A 19,236-nucleotide genomic window follows, 5' to 3' on the forward strand; every position below is an offset into this window, starting at 1 on the left:
GGAGAGGAGGAAGAGAGGTGACGTGATAGAGGTGTACAAGATAATGAGAGGCATAGATAGTGTAGATAGCCAGAGACATTTCCCCAGGGGAGAAATGGTTGTCACGAGGGGTCAGAGTTTTAAGGTGATTGGAGGAAGGTTTAGGGGAGATGTCAGGGGTAGGTTCTTTACAAAGAGAGTGGTGGGTGTGTGGAATGCACTGCCAGCAGTGATAGTAGAGTCAAGAGACATTAGGGACATGTAAGTGATTGCTGGACAAGCACATGGACAGCAGTAAATTGAGGGATGTGTAGGTTAGGTTGACCTTAGATTAAGATAAATGATCAACACAACAGCATTGGCCGAAGGGTCTGTACTGCTCCATTTTCTGTGTTCACACACACAAATCAGTTGGCTTGCTGTAATGTTTGTTTTATAACTTTTACTGTTTTAAATAAATTAACCCATAGAATTGGTCAGTCCCTGAAGAGCAATTGTTATTCGACCAAAATTACTAACATGATAAATTACACCTCACAATTTGGACATATGTCAAAATGTGTAGATAATACCAATTCAGGGATTTACCTAATAGTGTGGGGAGACTACAGAAAGATGTAGGAACTATAAACTGGTCTATAGAAGGGTGAAGACATTGCAAAGGAAGTTCAGTATAGCAGAATGAAATGGTTTGTGTTGGTGGGAGCTATTAATAATCACTTTATCCTGGGAAGGTATAAAATAAAACATGATGGTAGAGCGAGGACACCTTCAAACAGAGTCATGGATTGTGAAAAGTGTTTACACCAAATTGGTAAGATCACAAAAGCGAAACAAAGATACTGGGATTCATTTCGAGAGGAATAGGACACAAAACCGGGAGGTAATAGCATTTACACAGAACATTGGCTGACTCCGATTTGAATATTGCACAATCCCATTTGTTACATCACAAACAAAAGAGGAAACTGCAGCACTGGGGACAGATGTGGAAAGATTCCCAGGGAACTGAGAAAGATCACACAGGTTGAGAAGGTGGTTTCTGGGAAACTGGTGATTGAGTAGAAATCTTTAAAGCTATAAAAAGGTTTGACAGGATGAATGTGGGGAAACTTAGGAGTAAGTTCAAAATGAATGAAACATAAACATACGATTGCCAACAACAGGGAATAGTTCGGAGAGTTTGCTTCACAAAGAGTTGCTAATGCATTTAGGGAGAGGCCTGATACTTACAAAGGGAATGAAGTGTTTGGGAGCTTTCGGAGATGGGGACAGGAAATTACAGTAAAAAGGAATTTTGAGGAACTCTCTCTCTCTCTCTCTCTCTCTATAGTAGAACAATTGGATTGAATGTCCTGCTTTTACATTTTAAGTAGCTTTATGATACATAATGGCTTCAGTAACATGACCCTAACCAGTTTGAACGGTTTGCCCCTCATAGTCACAGCTCTTCCAGCTTTCTGACTGGGCAAGATGTAGTTAGCACCCACCTGCACACTAAAACTGGGCAGGTGCCAACAAGTCTCCCGGAGATACTGGCTCCCGAAGCCAGTAATCTGTTTGATCTGATGGGTACACAGCCCCGCTACCTTCGCAGTAAAATCGAGGGTAAAAGCAAACTTGACCAGGTCGGGGTTCTCCTGGGTCACTTTGCTCTTCACTTCAGTTTGAATGCATTGATCTGCCAGTTCTTTGAAGGAATTGTAGCTGATGTCCTGAAAGAATGTGGAAAGCAACACATCTCCTTGGAGCTGTCAGCGATAAATGAGAAATCAGGAACTCAGTGAGACTTTGTGACTGAAACTACAGATTTTACATGAACAATCTTAATTTATAATAAACTAATCAAAGCAAAGTTATTAATAATTACATATACAGCAAAAGACAGACAAATACAGAATATTTCTCCTGTTATACAAATGTGTCCACATCTTATTTTAAAAAATCAGCTTTTGGCACATTTTCTGTCATTCAATCTTTACTACCTGTTGCTGTGACACAATCACATCTTTTGTATAATTCTTCTCACATTCCTCCGTCCACTCTGATAATGGAAACCGTCTTTGGAAACATTGGATCAACTTCATCTTTAAGAGGAAAAACTTCCTTTCAGCCCAGCCAAAGAATTTTCCAGGGTCAGTGCGTATCAGATCTATGCTTTCAATTGTGAACCACAAAACATTAGTATCTAAGTTCAGCAGCTCATAGGGAAGGCAAATGGAATGTTGGCCTTCTTTTGAATGGAGAAAGTGAGGACTGCAGATGCTGGAGATCAGAGCTGAAAAATGTGTTGCTGGAAAAGCGCAGCAGATCAGGCAGCATCCAAGGAGCAGGAGAATCGATGTTTCGGCATAAGCCCTTCTTCAGGAATGAGGAGGGTGTGCCAAGCAGACGAAGATAAAAGATAGGGAGGAGGGACTTGGGGGAGGGGCATTTGGAATGCGAAAGGTGGAAGGAGGTTAAGGTGAGGGTGATAGGCTGGAGAGGGGATGGGGTGGAGAGGTCGGGAAGAAGATTGCAGGTCAAGAAGGCGGAGTCCGAGGGTTGGGACTGAGATAAGGTGGGGGGGAGGGGAAACGAGGAAACTGGAGAAATCTGCATTCATCCCTTGTGGTTGGAGGGTTCCTAGGCGGAAGATGAGGCGCTCTTCCTCCAAGCGTTGTGTTGCCATGGTCTGGCGATGGAGGAGGCCAAGGACCTGCATGTCCTTGGCGGAGTGGGAGGGGGAGTTAAAGTGTTCAGCCACGGTGCGGTTGGGTTGGTTGGAGCGGGTGTCTCAGAGGTGTTCTCTGAAACGTTCTGCAAGTTTTCCATTCCTTGCGGTTGCAGGGGAAGGTGCCGGGAGTGGAGGTTGGGTTGGTGGGGGGTGTAGACCTGACGAGGGAGTCGCGGAGGGAGTGGTCTTTTCGGAATGCTGATAGGGGAGGGGAGGGAAATATATCCTTGGTTGTGGAGTGCGTTTGGAGGTGGCAGAAATGATGAAAGATGATACGATGTATCTGGAGGTTGGTGGGGCGGTATGTGAAGACCAGTGGGGCTCTGTCCTAGTGGCAATCGGAGGGGCAGGGTTCAAAGGCGGAGGAGCCGGAAGTGGAGGATATGCTCTGGAGGTTGGTGGGGTTGTAGGTGAGGACTCTGGAGGTTGGTGGGCCATCCCATATTTCCAATTCCTTCGCCTCTGCTGCATCTGCTCCCAGGAGGACCAATTCCAATACCAAACAACCCAGATGGCCTCTTTCTTCAAAGACCGCAATTTCCCATCAGATGTGGTTGATGATGCTCTCCACCGTATCTCCTCCACTTCCCGGTCCTCTGCCCTTGAACCCCGCCCCTCCAATCACCACCAGGACAGAACCCCACTGGTCCTCACCTACCACTCCACCAACCTCCACATACATCGTATCATCCTTTGTCATTTCTGCCACCTCCAAACAAGACCCCACCACCAAATATATATTTCCCTCCCCTCCCCATCAGCATTCCAGAAAGACTACACCCTCCGCGACTCCCTCGTCAGGTCCACACACCCCCACCAACCCAACTTCCACTCCCGGCACCTTCCCCTGCACCCACAAGAAATGGAAAACTTGCACCCACACCTCCTCCCTCACTTCCCTCCAAGGCCCCAAGGGATCCTTCCATGTCCATCATAAATTCACCTGCACCTCCACACACATCATTTACTGCATCCGCTGCACCCGATGTGGCCTCGTCTACATTGGGGAGACAGGCTGCCTACTTGTGGAATGTTTCAGAAAACACCTCTGGGACACCCACTCCAATCAACCCAACCGCCCCGTGGCTCAACATTTTAACTCCTCCTCCCACTCCGCCAAGGACATGCAGGTCCTTGACCTCCTCCATCGCCAGACCATGGCAACACGACGCCTGGAGGAAGAGCGCCTCATCTTCTGTCTCGGAACCCTCCAACCACAAGGGATGAATGCAGATTTCTCCAGCTTCCTCATTCCCTGTCCCTCCACCTTATCTCAGTCCCAACCCTTGGACTCAGCACCGCCTTCTTGACCTGCAATCTTCTTCCCGACCTCTCCGCTCCCACCCCCTCTCCCGCCTATCACCCTCACCTTAACCTCCTTCCACCTATCGCATTCCCAATGCCCCTCCCCCAAGTCCCTCCTCCCTACCTTTTATCTTAGCCTGCTTGGCACATCCTCCTCATTCCTGAAGAAGGGCTTATGCCTGAAATGTCGATTCTCCTGCTCCTTGGATGCTGCCTGACCTGCTGTGCTTTGCCAGCAACACATTTTTCAGCCCAGAATTTCATTTCAGACTCGAAGAGGAAACGTGAGAGAGAAGATTATATTTATGAACGAAGCATGCTGCCCCAAACATTTCTGACTTCATACATATCAGTTAATATTTATCCTCCCACATCTCTAACTCTCGAGTACACCCTTGACCTGCGTCAAAATTAAACCTCAATGTTTTCTTTGCACAAGTTAATTTGAACACACAAATGTAGAATTTAGTCAGAGATCCTGGGATGCTCCAGGGATTGGCAGCACCTACGGACTGAGTCCAATTAATGTTTCAGGTCTGTTGCCTTTCATCTGTGGTCAGATCTGCTGAATATTTCTAGCATTTTCTGCTTTCAGATTTCCAGCATTTCGATTTTGTACTGAACTGTTTTGCTGGATGGTTTTCCTATTTCAAATGGAAGATTTGCAAAATCCCCCCCAAATCCAGCTTTTCGAGTTTATTGTGTTCTGTCACCAATGGTTCTTTTCCTTTCATGGACTCCCGTCACTCTTGTATTCATTTCTGACCGTGTTCCAGATCATTTCTATCAGAGCCTCAAGCGAATTGCTAGACTGTCAAGGAGATGGTTTCTTGGACCGATCCACCCTTTAATGAACCTACTGCAGAATGTACGCAAAAGTTTGGTGGAGAATCTTCCCAAGAATGCCCATGAACTTGCCTGTGGGAGACTTTTCATCTCCCTCACCCGGGTGTCTGATGGACAGAACGTCCTGGTCTCTGACTTCACTTCCAACGAGGAACTTGTCCAGGTAACAATCTATTTTTTCTCAGCTGATGTTCAGGTTGAAAGTGTTAGGGGAACTTTTCTGACTGTGCAGAATGTTTGCACATGATACCAAGCACATCCTGCCTTTGCCCCACTTCTCACTGTCCTTTCGATCCCCTCCAGATGCGTATGTCATTGAAGGTTTGATTCCATGAGGACTCCCTCATTTACGTTTGAATGGACAGATACAGTTAACCACAGAAATTGTTACAAGGAAAAGGTCTTCATATACAGTTGTTTAGGTCTGGTCCAAGACATTGTGATCCATCATGCAATTATTCTCCCCCTGTCCCCATTCTTTCCCTCTCCCTCTCCATTCTCCTTGAGTTACTGCCTTCAGGCACTGTTTAACTGGAAAGGCTTTTTATGTTACCTCCTGACTCCCTGACTCGGTGCCTAGAACGTACCATTCCTGTCCTTGCAGCTTCTCATTCTGTAATGTTTGTTTCTTTATGTTCTAATCTCATTTGTGATTTCACAGAAATTCCTTCAACTTTAACATTTTATTTTGAGCTTGTATAAGTGACTTTAATGTTGAGAAATTGTTAGTAAAATGATTAGAATTGTTCGGGTCTATTCTCTGTCTTTAGATTGTCCACATCCTGGAACCTATTTGATTGGATATTTTCTATCTTACCCATCCTCAGTCACCCATCTTATCTTATCTTATTCATCTTACCCATCTTATACTTCACAACCACCCGATGAAGGAGCATCGCTCCGAAAGCTAGTGCTTCCAATTAAACCTATTGGACGAGAACCTGGTGTTGTGTGATTTTTAACTTTGTACATCCTCAGTTGAATTGTAAAAGATGAAGACTTAATAATGTCATGAAGATAAGTAACAAATGCATCGTTTGAATCTGTCCCCTTCTCTCCTTCACACAGGCATTGCTGTGTAGCTGTTTTGTTCCTATTTACTGTGGGCTGATCCCTCCAGCTTTCTGTGGTGTGGTATGTAGTCACTGACCCATTCTCTCAACTGGGCGGCAGCTTTGTGGCTGGAAAAATATTTTTTTGCCTTTTAGTAACAGAAGACAAAAGGTTCCTTCAAAGAGCAATTCATTTATGCCACTTCCCAATCTTTCCCAGCATCACTGAAAGATTGTTCTTCAAGTATTTATTCAATTCACTTTAAAAGATGCCATTGAGTCTGGACTCAATACACTCCAAGCAGTGCATTCCAAACCCTCAGTACTATTGCGAATTAAATCCTTGAGTTCCTGCTGGTTCTTTTGTTAATTGCTTTTACCTTGTGATCTCAATTAGTGACTGACAGGTGGATATAGTTCATGTTTGTTCATAGTTCATAGTTATGTTTGTTCCATCCAAAACCCCGTCATGATTTTAAGCTTCTCTAACAAATCTGCACTTGGCCTTCTCTATTCTGAAAAAAAATTTCCAATTTCTCCCATCTGTCCACTCATTTGAAACCCCCTCACCCTACAAACTGTTCTGGTAAATCCCTCCTGTACTCTTCCTGAGTGTAGTGCCCAGGTGGACACAGTACTCTACCTGAAGGCATGTTTTGTATCAGTATGGAATGACTTCCTAATTTTTGACATTTTATCTTGATTTCCAAAGGCCTATGGTTTATTTAATGGCATTGTCAACCTGTCCTGCCACCTCTAACTTGTGCTCAAAACCCTCCATGTTTCTTTCTCCGTGTACTTTTTAGAGTCACATCATTTAACATGGACTACCTGTCTTTGTCCTTTGTAATGAAAATGTACCATCCCTCTGCCTTGAATTTAGTCGTCCCTGTGTTTGCTCATTCCTCCTGTCTGTCCGCGTCCTGTTAGCTATAACTGGAGTACTATGACCAGCCCTGGGTACCACATTTTATGTAAGGGTCATTCACCGTGAATGGAGCACAGGAGAGAGCGACCAGAATGTCACCTGGACTCTAATTGTTAAATTATCGGGAGTGATTAAATAAACTTGGGCTGTACTCGCTGAACTTTGGAAGATTAGAGGGTGATCTGATTGAATTTTTAAGGAAAAGGTTAAGGTCGATAGAGAGAAACCCGTCATTTGGACAGAGGGTCAAAGTTTATATCAGGGACTAGACGGTGAAAATGTTCGAACCAGACATGTCACGTGTGAAATTAGGAAACATGAAGCAAACAGGGTGACAGTATTTGACACACTCTTCCACACGTTTCAGTTGATGTCAGATCAACTTCAAAGCTGAGGTTGTTAACACCCTTCATACCATTCAAAATCCAACAGCTATGGAGTTAGATAGAAAATCAACCATGATCATATTGAATAAGGTGGAACCGGCTTGAAAGACTAAGTGGCTTTTTTTTTGTCTCAATACCCAGGATAAAGTGAAGCAAGTATCTAGCACATGACTGGCAGTACACTGGTCACATGAGCAACTTCCATTTTAAATGTGGTAATAGGAATTTAAAGTCAAAAAAAGATGAAGAAAACAGTGAATTTGACAACAGGAAGTATGGTGCTGTGGACAGGAAATGCATGCAGATAAACACTTTAAATATGGGCAGTCAAAGGCGGGGAAGGCTACAAAGCATTTAAATTATTTAATAATAAATTAATTATTTTCAAGACTTCAAACTTGTACCAATAGATCATGTAATGCAAAATGTTCGTCTTCATTTTAAGCAATGTGTTTAAGGATCTTAAAGTTAGTGAAATTCCAGTTTCTACCCAGGGTCATTTTTTCTTCCTTTCATTTTTCTTCTTTTCATTTTTCCTCCTTTTCTGATTTTCTGCCTGTTCTCCTTAAGGACTTTTGACTCTTCTTGGTGTCTCTGTGATGTATTGTAAATATTAAGTCAGTGCAGCTCGGTTGCTCCCAGTTACCATGCCTCAGGGTCCGTTTGTAGTCTGTGTATCTGCAGATTGCTGGATGAGAAACATATATCAATCGCTATGCTTTACAAAGAGAGGATTTAGCCTGTCAATGTTAATCCTGTTGTTTCCCACTTCTTGCTCTGAGCCACATGATCACATGGCGTCCTTGTGATCTTAATATGCCATTCTATTCACTGGTGCCTGAAATCAACATTGTAGGTCACATTAAATCGATTCTGTGCTGTTTGTAAAGGGCTTTGTGTTTGTTTATGGTGTTTTGGATTTTCTTGAGTTTTTATAAATTGATTGCTCTACTGTTTTGAGTAAATGGTGTGGAGAATCTGATAAAGGGCAAGATTTCCTGTCCCCCTCGCATCAGGTGATGATGGGAAAAGACCATGTCACAATGTTATAGGCATCAGCAACAACCAAAAAGTTATGATGCCCTGTTGAGTTGATAATTTACTCAATCCTGTCCTATTTCCATATTTAAGTGCTAGAAAGTGAAACCTTTAATTCCCATCGAATGAAGTTATACCTGTGCGTACCTCTTTCTGTTTTCAGCTCCCATTCTATGCTGCCAAATGCATTCTCTTCCCCACTGGGAAAGTAACATTCTTGGATTAAGTTTTTTGACCACCTTTTCCTCATCTGTTCTGCAATGGCCTGATTCCACTGTGACTGAGTGGATTAAACTGGTGTGTTTAATCTGCGAGGGAGCCAGTGGTGCTGATCAAGGGACCCTCCAGTGGTGAACTATACTGTCTGTGAGACCCGAAATATCGCATGGGGGAGAAATCAAAATTCCCAATTAGTGGGCGGCACGGTGGCACAGTGGTTAGCACTGCTGCCTCACAGCGCCTGTAGACCCGGGTTCAATTCCCGACTCAGGCGACTGACTGTGTGGAGTTTGCACGTTCTCCCCGTGTCTGCGTGGGTTTCCTCCGGGTGCTCCGGTTTCCTCCCACAGTCACAAAGATGTGTGGGTCTGGTGAATTGGCCAAGCTAAATTGCCCGTAGTGTTAGGTAAGGGGTAAATGTAGGGGTATGGGTGGGTTGCGCTTTGGCGGGTCGGTGTGGACTTGTTGGGCCGAAGGGCCTGTTTCCACACTGTAAGTCTAATCTAATTTGGGGAGGAGTTGCCAGTCACCAAACAGGTTACCATTCTGACAGGAACTGTGAAATGCTTTTCTGGATGGACTGCAATGAGGAGCAACAGTTACAACTTTGAAACTAGCTTCCTCACACACATGACTGGAATAAGTATGAAGAGCACCTTGGAGCTAATGCTGCCAGGGATTGACTTTGTAAACTTTCTTAGAATTAGGTTTTATTGTCCCGTGTACTCAGGTACAGGTATACAGGAGCACAGTGAAAAGTGTACAGTGTCACTATTCATGGCCCCATCTCAGGTACAAGGTGAATGGCGACAATTAAAGAAAAATGAAGGTATAAGTTAGAAGTTCAACACTACAGTTCTTACCAGTACAATGTAGTGAGTGAGAACTAAAGATAAAATTCCAAATTACAGTCCTGCTTTAGCCATTGGGCCTGCAGTCACTCCATGCTGAGTTTCCCCACAATGGCTCAATCCCTGGGTCTCTGCATCTGCTGACCATCATCTGGGCTCACCAGCTGTCTTGCCACAGACCACCAGAGTCCCACTCTGGTGCCACTCCAGGGCCCTAGCCACTTCCATGATGCCGCTGATTACCAGAGTCTTCCTTGGCGCACTAACCACCTCATGGCCGACCGACAAAGACCCCGCTCTGGGACCCCAGCCACTGCTATTGCCACCGCTGCTTCCACAACCAAGCTTCCTCTTGAATGTAAGTGGAGAGGGAAAAAAACTAAAGAAAACTAAAAAAGAAAGGGAAAAAGCAAACAAAGAAGAAAGAAGGTGTGCACCCCTTCCAAGATGGCAGTAGAGAGTGGCTCCTGAGCTGGTGCTTGTCCACTCGGACAGCTTCTCTTTCTTCTTCATTCTCCTTCTTCCATCATTCCATCAGGATTGAATTTGGATGCTGGTGTGGAAAGTCTATTAGAATATCCTCAAGTTACTGAGTGAGCAACTTTATCTTTACCTGCCAGATCTCTAACTCATTAAACTGCATATTATGCATGGCCAGTTTGCCTGTTGATCACGTAACATAAAATGCATTTAAATAAAGTGTTAAAACAGTAGCAACTGTATTAATATAGCACTTTTGACACTAAAAGATATTTCATATGAGCATTAAAAGCTGGGCGAATGGTGACCATGTGCAGAAATAAGAAGAGAGATTGTCATGTGAATCATCTACTGACGCAGCAGCAGTAAGGACCTTGATCAACTGAACAACTCCAGCCTCCGAGAGAACCTCTCACTCCACATGAGGTTCTTTCTGAGTCATGGTGCGAAGCTGTAACTGATATGTTCCATTATTTCATGGGAGCTATTTCACCAAAATCCCCTTTGTGAGCCAACTCCAACACACCACTCGTGCAGCAGTCATTGACACATTAATGGTGATATTCAGGATGGTTGGTATTTTCCCAACACATTGCCTGCAGTACACTGTACCTTTCCAAGTTGTCTAGGAAGTGGGGTGTTCAACAAACCAGCTCGCCCCTCACTTCCCTCAATCTAATGGTCTTGGAGAAGGTGCTGTTTGTCAGGCACTGTCTATGATCATTAAATATAAACTTATTTACCAAGATTTCAGGTAGTCATGTTAAATCTACGTGGCACTTCTCAAGGTGTACCCTCACTGGTGGCTACACACTGTCGCTCCATCACCCAACCACATATCCATGTTACCTTGTTGGAAAGAAAAAAGAAAATGATACAACACAGTCAGTGAGCATGTAGACAATTATCTCAATTTGAGCCAGGATAACTCCAACATCTCCATATGAATACGCGGTTTGTGAAGAGACATCACAATATTGTTTACAGGCCCAGGGTGTGAGACATTGGTGTAAGCAATGATGTCATCCTCCAGTGAAACAGACGATACAGCTGCATTGTATGTGACCAACCATCTGTCATACACAATGGATCTTGCAGCCTATGGTGGGGTTTTGTGGGTGAAGAATAGATATTTGAGGTATATGGGGTAATTGTGTACAGTGGGAAGGAAACAATGGAAGGGGATTTCCTGGCTATAATGGGATGGTTAAGAATGTAATTAGCTGAGTGCAGTTCAATCGAACATATTGTTGGAGGTCAGACATCTCAGCTCCAGGACATCCCTACAGGAGTCCCTCAGGGTAGTGTCCTAGACCCAATAATTTTCAGCTGCTTCATCAATGACCTTCCCTCCAGCATAAGGTCAGAAGTGGGGATGGTCACCAATGATTGCACAATGTTCAGCACCATTCATGACTCCTCAGATACTGAAGCAGGCCATGCTCAAACGTAACAAGATTTGGGCAGTATCCAGGCTTGGGCTGACAAGTAACATCGGAGTCCCACAAGCACCAGGCTATGACCATCACTAATAAGAAACAATCTAAACACTGGCCTTTGACATTCAATGATGTTACCATTACCTAATCTCCCACTATCAACATCCTGGGGGTTACCACTGACAAAGAACTCAACTGGGCTCACCATATAAATATAGCGGCCGTAAGAACAGGTCAGAGGCTAGGAATACTGTGGTGAGTAACTCACCTCCTGACTCTCCACATCCATCTACAAGGTACAAGTCAGGAGTGTGATGGTATACTCCCCACTTGCCTGGATGAGTGCAGTTACAACAACGCTCAAAAGCTTAATACCATCCAGGACAAAGCAGCCTGTTTATTAGCACTATAAACAGCCACTCCATCCACCATCAATGCTCAACAGTACATATATATATTATTATCTACAAGATGCACTGTAGAATTTCACTAATGATCCTCAGAACACACCTTCCAAACCCACGACCACTTCCATCTAGAAGGACAAGGGCAGCAGATACATGGGAACATTAACATCAGCAAGTTCCCCTCCAAGCCACTCACCATCCTGACTTGGAAATACATCGCTGTTCCTTCACTGTCAATGGTGAAAATCCCCACACTCTCTCCCTGACATCACTGTTGGTGTATGCACAGCACATGGACTGCAGCAGCTCAAGAAAGCTTGAACCTTCATTCTGTTCAGAACCCCATTGTACATTTCTCTATTAAGTGAAGCTAAGCAGAGTCACATAATCCTAAAATCTACTTTTGTTGCAGTTAAGAAAGATAGTACAATATTAGATTGATCAGTGATTATACATTGTGTGATTATAACTAAGTAATCTTGAAATGTTAATTTCTCTTCGAGTCGGAGCCGTTTCCTGAAAAATGTTTCATTTATTGAAAGGAGAGAGAATCCTAAGCTCCCGTTGATTGGGGTGAGGGGACCAGGTTAAAAGGATAAAATAGTTAACCTGAGGCCCCAACCGATTCCAAACATGCTTGCTTCTGTTTTAACTCTGCGAGATTTCAAAGCATCTGAACAACTTGTACTGGAGAGTCCAGTTTTATTTTTTAATATTTTAACAAGGCCCAGGGAGTGCAATCAAGGGGGAGTCTGGGTTGGACCATGCTTTGGGTGACAGTGAATGTTAGTGTCTGCGATTCCTTTGGCAGCGATATGTTGACGGAGGGTTTACCAACATGCAGCCTTCAGACGATGCGAGAACCACCATCACCATTTCACCGTTTGCAGGAGAGATGGATATTTGTCCCAGGAACACTGCTGACTGCTTCCTCATCTGGTTTGGGAAATGTAGCTTCGTGTTATCGCCTGAGAACCTGCATCGCGTTTCATCCGCTCTCTTCCCACCTCAATCTAAGGTAACCCGACACCCATGAGACCCTCTTCCACACTCTGTTCCCTTCCTTCTCACCTCCTTTCGAAAACAGTCAATGGATGGCCAGCTTACACAAGGCCATTGTCATCTTCCTATCCCTTTCTCTCTGCCTTCTAGCCTCTGGTGAAAGCACTGCCCCCCCGCACTGTGACCGAGTTTAATCTTGGGTAATAAGGCTGGGCAAGTGGTTGAAGTAGCAATGGGGAGCATTTTGAGCCAGCGATCATAACAAACTTGAATCTAACAGAGTTATAGAAAGGGACAAGAATGGGCTTGAAATCAAAGTTGTAAACTAGTGGAAAGCTGGTGTTAATAAGATCAGACATGATTTGGCCAGAATGGATTGGGAATAGGTACTTTCAAGTAAATCTGTCTCAGAACAATGGGATATATTTCAGAAGGAAATATGGAGAGTACAGGGCTAACATATTGCAATGAGGACAAAAGGTGAATATGCAGCGTTGGGTTAAGAGAAAAAGGGAGGCTTGTGAAGTCTACCGAGGGCTAAAACAAAGAACAGCAGAGGCTCAAAAGGCGGATAGAGTGTTCAAGAAGGCACTCAACTTTCTGCATCCAATGGGGGTCCCACATGGGTCAGTGTTAGGGACCTTGCTGTTTGTGATTTGTGTAAATGATTTAGAATCGAATGTAGAAGGGTTGATCAGTAAGTTTACAGATATTCCAAGAGTTGAGGGTAATAAATAATGAGGAGGATAGCCTCAGATTACAGGAGGATATTGATGGGCTGGTTGGGTTGATCAATAGCAAATAGAGTTCAGTCTGGATAAATGTGAGGTGATGCACTTGGGTGGGACAACCCATAGCAAGGAGATCCATGATGAGCAGTAGGAACCTGGGAAGCACTGAGGACCAGAGGGACCTTGGTGTACAGGTACACCAGTCCCAAAAGGTATCAGCACAGGTGGGTAAAGTAGTTCACAAGGCAAATAGGTTCCTTGCCTTTTATAAGCCAACGCATAGAGTTTAAGAGAAAGGAGGTAATGTTGAATGGCATAAAAAGTTGGTTGGGTCACAGCTGGAGTATTGTGTGGAGTTCTGACCCCACATTATAGGAGGGAAGTGATAGCACTGGAGAGGATGCAGAGGAGATTTACCAGGATCTTCCCTGGGCTAGGGATTTCCGTTATGGAGACAGATTGGACAGACTGGGATTGTTTTCTTAGAGCAGAGGAGGTTGAGAGAAGACATGATTGTGATACATACGCTGATGAGGGACATTGATCGGGAAGACAGGAAGAAATGTTTCCCTTTGATGGAGGGATCAGTGACCAAGGGGCATAGATCTAAAGAAAGGGGCAGAATGTTTACAGGAGTTGTGAGGAAAAATGTTTTCACCCAGAGGGTGATGGGAATCTGGATCTCAGTACCTGTAAGGGTCAACAAGGGAGAAACCCTCAGCATTTAAGGAGTATTTAGATTATACACTTTCATTGCCAAGGAATACCAGGCTCTGGGCCAAGTGCTGGGAAATGGGATTAGAATAGTTAGGTGGTGGTTTTTGATTGGAGCGCACACGATGGGCCGAAAGACCTTCCTCCGTGCTGTAGATCTGTCTGACTCCATGACTTTTCTCCTGTCCCTGAATCACAAAGTCTCATAATTACTATGGTGCAGAAGAAGGCCATTTGGCCCATTATGCCCGCCCTGTCTCTGTGATCTAATCAGTCGTTAATAGCAAGTCTGGCTCCATTGTCTGGGGCCAGTTCCCTGTCATTTCCCCACGCCATTATTATCCAAAAGACAATCCAATGTCCTCTTCAATAGCCTCAACTAAACCTCCCTTCAACACATTTCCAGGCAGTGCACCCCAGACCCCAACTGTGTAAAAAAGTTTTCTTTCATGTCACCTATACCTTGTTAGTCCTGTCTGGAGGGTTAGTGGAATTGAGTGGAGATTGGTGACGCAGTGAGGTTGAGCAGTGCTTTGTTGGGTAGATTGTCCATTGGGAGCATCACTGTGGCTTTTCTCTGGAATGGTTATAGTGATGTCCTACACCACCTGCTGCAGATTCCTGTGAATCGGGGCCGTACGCTGTGACACTCTGATTGTGCCCCTCGCCCAGGCCAGAAAGAGCAGGTTCAGTTCCACTTGCCCTGGAGCTGTGCATTAAGATGGCCAAACGGGCTGATCAGACTTGTAGCCTTCCATGCCTGTCTGTGCCAGTGAAGTGCCACTCCTTCCTGACGGGTGAATGAGTGGTTAGTGGCTCACTGCCCAGTGAAGCAGGAAGCAGCTCCTGGGGGTTCTTTGGCCTGTGTGTGGAACCTGTAATAGTGACACTGTGTTTCAGATTCTGCGGAGGTTTCTCTGGAATGGTTATCGTGATGCCCTGCACTACTTGCTGCAGAATGGTGAGTCTGGATTGATGTGGGTCAGGGCTGTAAGTTGTTACAATTCCAGTTGGTGTGCTGACTGAACAAGTCCCATTCCAGAGTGAACCCCGGTTTGTTAGTTCCCAATGTTGCTCCTTTTAACCATGGAGATCAGTTATTGAACACAAAAGAGGCTGCTGGTGTACTTTTAACGTGGAATAAGCTGTTTATTAAAGGAGGAAGAATGTGACAGATTACAAAAGACAGTTTGGAAAGAATTAAGGACAAACATGATAAAAGGATTCAAGCTCTCACTGTTCTTGATATCCTTCGAGCCTCCTGAAGCTCAGTGAAGAGTTAATGTTCTGTCTTTGTGAAGAGCCCTTGTTCACAATTGGGTTGCTAGAGCTGCATTTAGTTTCCTTTCATTGAATATGCAGCAACTAGATAGTTTCTCTTTCACCTGGTGTCACTCACTGACAGTCCTAAAGTAGATTGCAATCTAGCTCACAGTCAGTTTAATTTCAGAGTAACCATGAGTTCACTAACATCCAGTGTCAGCATCCCTTCACCCTCTGGCACGTGACACACAATCGGACTTTCCCGAACAGTCTCGTTCTCTGTATCTTTGAACTCCTATTGCTTGGCAATAGCACGTTTTCTTTGCTCTTATACTTTTTATTAAAATAACGCATTGAAGTGTTAACAGAAAGAACCGTGGATGCTGTAAATCAGAGACAGAAACAGAAACCTTCGTCCACTCCTCCTTCACTCACAACAACCCCCCACAGCCCCATGGCACCTTCCCCTGCAACCACAGAAGGGGTAACACCTGTCCATTTATTTCCTCCCTCCTCAGTATCCAAGGGTCCAGACATACAGCAGCACTTTACCTGCACTTTTTACAATCTAATCTCCTGTATTCACAATGTGGTCTCCTCTACACTGGGGCAACTAAGTGTAGTTGGGTGACCGCTATGTAGTACATCTCTGCTCTGCCTGCAATACAGACCCTGAGCTTCCAGACGCCTGCCCCTCCGACACACCACCCTGTTCCCTGGCCAATATCTCTGTCTCAGGCTTGTTGCAGTGCTCCAGTGAGGGACAAAGAAACTGCAGATGCCAGAATCCAAGGTAGACAGGCAGGAGGCTGGAAGAGCACAGCAGGTTTCTGAAGAAGGGTTACATCTGAAGCATTGACCTCTCCACTTCCTGATGCTGCCTGACCTGCTGGGTTTGTCCAACCTCCTGCAGTGCCCCAGTGAAGCTCAGCACAAGCTGGAAGAACAGCACCTCATTTTCTGCTTGGGAAGGCTGCAGGATTCTGGACTCACTGTCGGGGTCAACAACTTTAGGGCTTCAGCTCTCCCATGTCTTTACCCCAAACTCCATACACCAGGCCTTGTTATCACATGGTCTGCTATTACTCACAACCCATTGTTTTCCATGAACAGCTTTTTGCCCTCCTAACCAGATCGTTACTGACTCCTTTGTCTGTCCAACGGTTCTTCTTGCTCTTTGGACTCTCCCCTCACCTATCATTTACTCCTTACCCCTGCCTCCTACATCATTAACTCTGCTTTCCCTCCACAGCTGCTGCCAGACCTGCTAAGCTTTTCCTGTAATTTCTGTTTTTGCATTGAGATGTTAAATCATCCCCGTGTCATATCAACAAACGATTGGAGACACTGAATATTGCAAAGGCTTTGAGCCGTGGTAATGTTCGTTGGCCAAGGAACAGGGTGGTGTGTTGGATCAATCTGAATGATGGGCAGCAATGAAGTGAAGAATAGGGTGATCTTGCTTTAATTGTATGTGGCTTTGATAAGACCAAATCTGTAGAAGTATGTTGAGGGTTGGATTCCATGATGAGGGATCGGCTTGTATTGGAGGCAGTTCAGAGAAGGTTCAGTCAGCTGATTCTTGGTTGAGTAGATTGGGGCTGTACTCTGGAGTTTAGATTCCTGGTTCAGTAGGTTGGGCCTGTGCTCTGGAGTTTAGATTCCTGGTTGAGAAGATTGGGCCTGTACTATGGAGTTTAGATTCCTGGTTGATTAAGTTGCGGCTGAACTGTGGGGTGTAGATTCATGGTTGAGTACATTGGGCCTGTACTCTGGTGTTTAGATTCCTGGTTGAGTAGGTTGGGGCTGTACTCTGGGGTGTAGATTCCTGGTTGAGGAGATTGGGCCTGTATTCTGGGGTTTAGATTCCTGGTTGAGTAGGTTGGGGCTGTACTCTGCAGTCAGCCCCAGCTCAGGGCCACACTCTCCCTGCAGTCAGTCCCAGCTCAGGGCCACACTTTCCCTGCATTCTCCCCGTGTCTGCGTGGGTTCCCTCTGGGTGCTCCAGTTTCCTCCCACAGTCCAAAGATGTGCGGGTCAAGTGAATTGGCTACGTGAAATTTGCCAATAGTGTTAGTTGCATTTGTCAGAGGGAAATGGGTCTGGGTTGGTTACTCTTCGGAGGTCAGTGTCGACTTGTTGGGCCGAAGGGCCTGTTTCCACACTGTAGGGAATCTAATCTGATAGAATTGAGGATCTGGATGAAGCAACTGAGGGCTTTGTTGAAGATGACACAAAGATAGGTTGAGGGACAAGTAATGTTGCGGGAATAGGGAGGTTACAGATGGACTTGGACAGGCTAGGAGAGTGGGCAAAGCAGTAGCAGATGGAATAGAGTGTGGGGTTTATCACATTGGTAGGAAGAACAGAGGTGTAAACTATTTTCTAAACGGGGAAAGGTTTCAGAAATCTGAAGCATAAATGGACTTAGGAGTTCTAGTTCAAATCCCCTTCAGGTTCAGTTGGCAGTTAGGAAGGCAACTGCAATGTTAGCATTCATTTCAAGAGGGCTAGAATACAAGAGCAGAGAAATGCTGCTGAGACTATATAAAGCTCTGGGGTCAGACTGTGTTTGGAATATTGTGAGCAGTTTTGGGTCGCATATCTAAGGAAGGATTGCAGGTGCTGGACAGGGTCCAGAGGAGGTTTACAGGAATGATCCTGGAGATGAAGGGCTGATCACAAGAGGAGTTGTGGAGTCTGAGTCTGGACTTGATGGAGTTTAGAAGGATGAGGGAGATCTGACCGAGAGGCCTGGATAGAATGATTGTGGGAAAATGTTTCAACTATTAGGAAAGACGAAGACCTGAGGGCACAGTCAAACTGAGATGAGGAGGAATTTCCTCGGCTGGAGGGTAGGGAATCTGTGGAACTCATTGCCCGCAGAGGGCTGGGGAGGCCAAGTCATTGCGTGTCTTTAAGGCAGAGACAGATAGGGTGTGGATTGGTAAGGGGTCTAGGGTTCTGGGAGAAAGCAGGAGAATGAGGTTGAGAAACATACCAGCCATGATCGAATGGTGGAACAGACTCAATGGGCCGAATGGCCTAATAACATTCCTGTACCTTATTGTAACTTATCCAGCCTCCAGTAGTTTCTGTTTGATCCCTCTCTTTCTCTCTTTCTTCCAGAGTAAAAGGATGGTTCCCTGATATTCCAAAGGCTTTTCTTTGATGTCTAAGCACGTTGAGGCTCAGTGGATGACTCAGTAACTGCAGGTGGGAGAGCTTGCACTGTGAGCTAATCTTCCCCCCAATCCTCCTCGTTTCCTGATTTGTAATTTCAGGACAATCCCAGCTCCTATATAGTCAGTCAGCTCCTTCCATAGTGTAGGTTGTAACAGTTGTAGTACAAGTCACTGGGTAACCAGTTCTGCGCAGCACACTCCCATGAAGAGAAATGAAGCAAACCAACAGAGAGCTAGAAAGGTGACAATCTCTCAGCGTCATCTCAGCAGTGACTGAGTCAGGAACAGACTCATCCCTGAGGGAGAAGGCTGTAGGTTTAAATCCCACTCTGGAAATCTGAACGCCGACAGACAGCTGACAGTCCAGGACTGCGTTCTCAGAGCGGTTTCCTTCCCAGGGGAACATTAAAAATCCCCTGAGCTATTTTGAGGAAGAGTTCTTTTCAGGTTGCTGCCTCAGTCAACACAAAGACAACATTATGAGCAATTAATTCATTTCTTTGCTGTTTGAACAAATTGGTTTCCATGTTTCCTCCAACAGTGTCAGCTATAATGTACTTTGAGAGGTCATTGAGTCATTACAACATGGGAAGAGGCCATTTGGCCATGCTGCTTATTAAACATCCATCTACTCACGTCCCAGTGCCAGCACATGACATTAGTCTTGTATGCTGTGGTGTTTCAAGTGTTCAGTC

At 45.0% G+C, this 19,236-nt stretch overlaps 1 protein-coding gene across 1 annotated transcript; it reads left to right on the forward strand.

Annotated features, from left to right (window-relative positions):
- Positions 1 to 4,715: 4,715 nt before the first annotated feature.
- On the forward strand, positions 4,716 to 18,490 carry LOC132828259 (patatin-like phospholipase domain-containing protein 2). Its single transcript, XM_060845232.1, has 5 exons — positions 4,716 to 5,009; positions 5,915 to 5,980; positions 12,458 to 12,664; positions 14,994 to 15,054; positions 18,486 to 18,490. Exons 1-5 carry the CDS (start codon positions 4,716 to 4,718, stop codon positions 18,488 to 18,490), a joined length of 633 nt encoding a protein of 210 aa, XP_060701215.1.
- The last annotated feature ends 746 nt before the right edge of the window (positions 18,491 to 19,236 follow it).

Source organism: Hemiscyllium ocellatum, chromosome 26, assembly GCF_020745735.1.
Source record: "Hemiscyllium ocellatum isolate sHemOce1 chromosome 26, sHemOce1.pat.X.cur, whole genome shotgun sequence".
In the NCBI taxonomy this organism is placed as follows: Eukaryota; Metazoa; Chordata; class Chondrichthyes; order Orectolobiformes; family Hemiscylliidae; genus Hemiscyllium; species Hemiscyllium ocellatum.

What these genes read in the sequence shown, in the direction of transcription:
- LOC132828259 (XM_060845232.1), top strand. Translation starts at nt 4,716, where the DNA reads ATGGTTCTTTTCCTTTCATGGACTCCCGTCACTCTTGTATTCATTTCT. An exon ending in CTCCAGCTTTCTGTGGTGTG is followed by an intron (nt 5,981 to 12,457) that starts GTATGTAGTCAC and finishes TTCCTTTGGCAG; the next exon opens with CGATATGTTGACGGAGGGTT. An exon ending in TCTTCCCACCTCAATCTAAG is followed by an intron (nt 12,665 to 14,993) that starts GTAACCCGACAC and finishes ACTGTGTTTCAG; the next exon opens with ATTCTGCGGAGGTTTCTCTG.